We start from the raw sequence: 3,845 nt of genomic DNA on the forward strand, positions 1-3,845 counted from the left end.
TGTGTGGTTTCAACTAGGAACACAACTGTCTGTCTAAGACTCATGTATAAATCCTTACATATGTTTCAAATGCAAATGTTTAGTGAACTTAATCAAACTGAGTTAAGCTTTTTCTAAAGTTCACATAAGACGACTTGAATAAATAAATGTTTTGTTGAACAAAACGAATGAATTAGAATTTCTTATTAGAATTTACGCTATAAATATTAAGCCAGTTTTTATTTTTAAGTGTTTAGGTGGATTGAATTTATGTTTAAGTTTACTGAAACAAATTAAATTCATCAAGAAGCAAAATGCTATTTTTTTTATTGATAAAATTTGTGTTTATTTATTTGATTTAATTTGTTGTTGTTGTTTTCTCTGTAAGCTGTACTTGTGGCTATGATATAGCAAGTGTGAAATTGTTCATCAAAAATGTGTAAATATGAGCAAAAAAACAATCAAAATCACTTAAAGGCCACTGAATTGAGTAACATAAAAGTAACTTTATTTCATTATGCTGAAGTTGTGTAAACAAAATGTGTTTTCTAACAAAAAAGTATTTAACAAAACTGAGAAAAACACAATCTATATAGAAATGTACATTATTGTAATACATTGATTGAATTTAAGCCTTATGGTATTGGATTGTTTCTTAAATAGAGCACAGTTCAGGTCACTTTTTGTTCCAATGCTTTTCAACACATAGACAGTTTCACACCAGAGTTTAGGCTCATCTGTTCTTCTTTTGACAGCAGTGACTTTAAACGTCTCATACGGAGGAATCAGCACTTCTTCCTCCTCAGAAATCATCGAATATTTTGTAATATCAGCACCTTGACAAGTGTAGATTTGAAAACAAGATTTAGACCCATAATCTGATGTACTCTCACGATTCTTAGAGGATGAAGTAAATGAGCCAAAACGAACCTCTTTGTTCAGAACATCCTTATCAAATTCAACGTTGGTACGATGATAAGTATCATAGCATGTATTTTGTGTTTTCTTCAGAATCTGTACTGCATCTGTTAACAGAAAGTGAAGTGAGTACCATTTGTATGTTTTGTTTTCATATTCTTTCTTGTCTTTACGATCAGCTGCATTAAACTTCTTATATACATCAGATGTTTTTGAGTTAGTGTACACATAAATGGAGATTAAATGATTCTTTTTCAAGTTCTCTCCTGGTGGCTTGTGATTCTTTTCAGCAAGTTTCCAAGCATTTCCAAAGCCAGTTTCGGGGTTAGACATTTCTTGCTTCAGATATTTGTTCTCCACCAGGTTTGCCATTTGTTTTGTACATTTCTCATATCGATCATCAACTGAATTCAGTGCCATATCCAGTGGATATATCACTCCTTCAACAGCAGCAGCTCTGTGATCCTGCAGTAACAGGGATCATAATAATCAATCATCAGTATTCATGTCTGTAATATTCATACTAGAACACAATCTTACCTTTCCTAGAGCAGCTGAAACGAGAAGAAGAGCTTCAATGATCAGCAGCATCTTGATTCAGTCAGATCCCTCAGATGATCTTGTAGATCTATAGACGGTTTCATCGGGCGCACGCGCCTGGACCTAAGTTAACTTCCGGTCTGTGTTGTGTATATCGGTCTGGCTGCGGTGCCATCTACAAACGCAGTTAAAACCGTCTATAGTGAAGAGCAGATACTGAAAGAGAGGAGATCACAACAGTGTCTCACAAATATTAAACCAATGACACTGAGTATAATAGAAAGCAATATGTACATTAATCTTTCATGTGAACACCAAATTTACCTGAGAATATTGTTCTTTCTTGTTGTCAGAAGTTGAAGTTGTAGAAGTTCAGGAGCAACAATGAGAGGAGATCAAAAGATCAGAGAAGTCCGCCACATAGAGAGTTGACTCAAACCAAAAGATGAGAGAATTGGCTGTTTTATATACCTGACAGTCTCTCTCTCTCTGTGTGTGTGTGTGTGTGTGTGTGTGTGTGTGTGTGTGTGTGTTTGTGTGTGTGTGTGGGTGTGTGTGTGTGTGTGTGTGTGTGTGTGTGTGTGTGTGTGTGTTTAGATCATAATCACTTGTGTAGGTCTGGTGTTTGTGAGGTTTCACACTGGACAAACTCTTGCGTGTCTGTCTTACATGAAGGGCAGATATTCTCAGCCTGATCTCATTAAAATGTATAAATGTGTAATGGCACATGATGAAAACCATTTAAGAAGACATACAGATGTATGTAAATATGTAAGCATGTGTATGTATATATATATATATATATATATATATATATATATATATATATATATATATATATATATATATATATATATATATATATATATACATACGAAAATTGTAAATTGTAGAATTTATCAACTTATATGATTTCATACAAGTTCACAGACAACATATATGTATCAGTATGTTTATAGACACTAAAAAAAAAACCAGGTCCACCCCATAATTCGGTGCACAAAATAATTGAATTTAAATTAATTTAAATTAAAATCTCTTTAACTCTTTGCTCTTATTGTGTTCATTCATTGGGATTCTCATGTCCTCAGAGATCTTGCACTGGTCATTAGCAGACCCCACGATCACATTCTAACATGGGGCCAGATTTACTAACAGCTACCATCTTTTGCTGTTAAAAATAAATTTACTAAAGACATGCAGTGAAGAATTAGCACTGAAAGTTATGTTTATGCTTGACCTTATTGAATATGCATTTGTAGGAGTTTCCCTTTCAGACACAGAGTATTAAAATGAATCACACGATGCAATTTACTAATGTTGGTGCTTGGCCGCTCCTATGCCTGCTTATTCTAAAAGTAGATTTTGTTTAGTCCCCATAGATCTGTACACACTTGAATAAAGCATCATCATTTCTAGTCAGAGGTCACGACTTTAGCCCTTACAGTAAACTTGAAATAATACCAAGTGTTAGCCGAATCTCTTAAGATCCAGTTGGTTTGCCCTATGCTCCATCTCAACTGAATTTTAGTGCATTACTAACCTGACATTGTTACATATCTGTGCTAGCCCTGCAACATCAGTTGCCTCATCAAGCTGTAGGGCATACTGGATTAGCATTATGTTAGCTAGCAATTGCTCTTTAACGTCACTTGCCATGTCAGATATGTGGCGGCTAACGGTGTCGTTAGAAAGGGGGATGTCACATGACCTGACAGATATCTTTGGCAAGCAGGTAAGATTATCATCTTTTTTGTTTATCACTTCTTAGGGGTAGGAGCTCCTTTTCGTATGTGTGATGAACTTATCCATAAACTTCCCAAAATCCGTTCTGCTGCTAGTAACTGATGCTAGTAACTGAACTTCTGTCACGAAAACAAATTCCTCGTATGTGTAAACATACCTGGCAATAAAGCTCATTCTGATTCTGATTCTGATTCTGATGTTCTGAAATGTGTCTGCACTGACAGCTGGATAAAAGGCAGGCTACTAAGCTCCGCCACCTTCCCATCGTCAAGAAAATGCGGAGGAATCAAGCAGCTATGATTTTCTACTTAGCAATAAAATGCATTCAGTACCCAAATAATGCCTTGTCTTTGTTTTTGCTTGAAAAGATTTTGCACCCCATGCTCCCCATCTCTAAACTCTTAGTATCTGTATCACCTGTTAGTCTACTTCTCGTAAGATTGAAACCATTGTACCAGTCGCACTAAGGCAACTCATATGCTACCAAACATGACTAATGGGTATCACAGAACATTATATTCTGCTATTGACCATTCTGTGTGAGTTAAGTGAAGGGAGATTGGTGAGAGGAAGGAAGTGGATGAAAAAGATAGATGAGAAGAGGCTTTTCTTGAATCTTCTTTCAGTGAGATATCGAAACAGATGTCTGTATCTTAATACAC

At 35.4% G+C, this 3,845-nt stretch overlaps 1 protein-coding gene across 1 annotated transcript; it reads right to left on the reverse strand.

Moving 5' to 3' along the window:
- Positions 1–206: 206 nt before the first annotated feature.
- LOC113067819 (GPI-linked NAD(P)(+)--arginine ADP-ribosyltransferase 1-like) lies at positions 207–2,170 on the reverse strand. The gene is made up of 3 exons (XM_026240296.1): positions 1,762–2,170; positions 1,438–1,653; positions 207–1,362 (listed from the first exon to the last, which is right to left on the reverse strand). Exons 2-3 carry the CDS (start codon positions 1,486–1,488, stop codon positions 568–570), a joined length of 846 nt encoding a protein of 281 aa, XP_026096081.1. The 5' UTR covers positions 1,489–1,653; positions 1,762–2,170; the 3' UTR covers positions 207–567.
- Between the last annotated feature and the right edge of the window lie 1,675 nt (positions 2,171–3,845).

This window comes from Carassius auratus, linkage group LG28B, assembly GCF_003368295.1.
Source record: "Carassius auratus strain Wakin linkage group LG28B, ASM336829v1, whole genome shotgun sequence".
In the NCBI taxonomy this organism is placed as follows: Eukaryota; Metazoa; Chordata; class Actinopteri; order Cypriniformes; family Cyprinidae; genus Carassius; species Carassius auratus.

Coding starts and splice junctions, on each gene's coding strand:
- LOC113067819 (XM_026240296.1), bottom strand. CDS start 1,488: ATGCTGCTGATCATTGAAGCTCTTCTTCTCGTTTCAGCTGCTCTAGGA. Junction 1,363..1,437: donor TTTCAGCTGCTCTAGGAAAG/GTAAGATTGTGT, acceptor CTGTTACTGCAG/GATCACAGAGCTGCTGCTGT.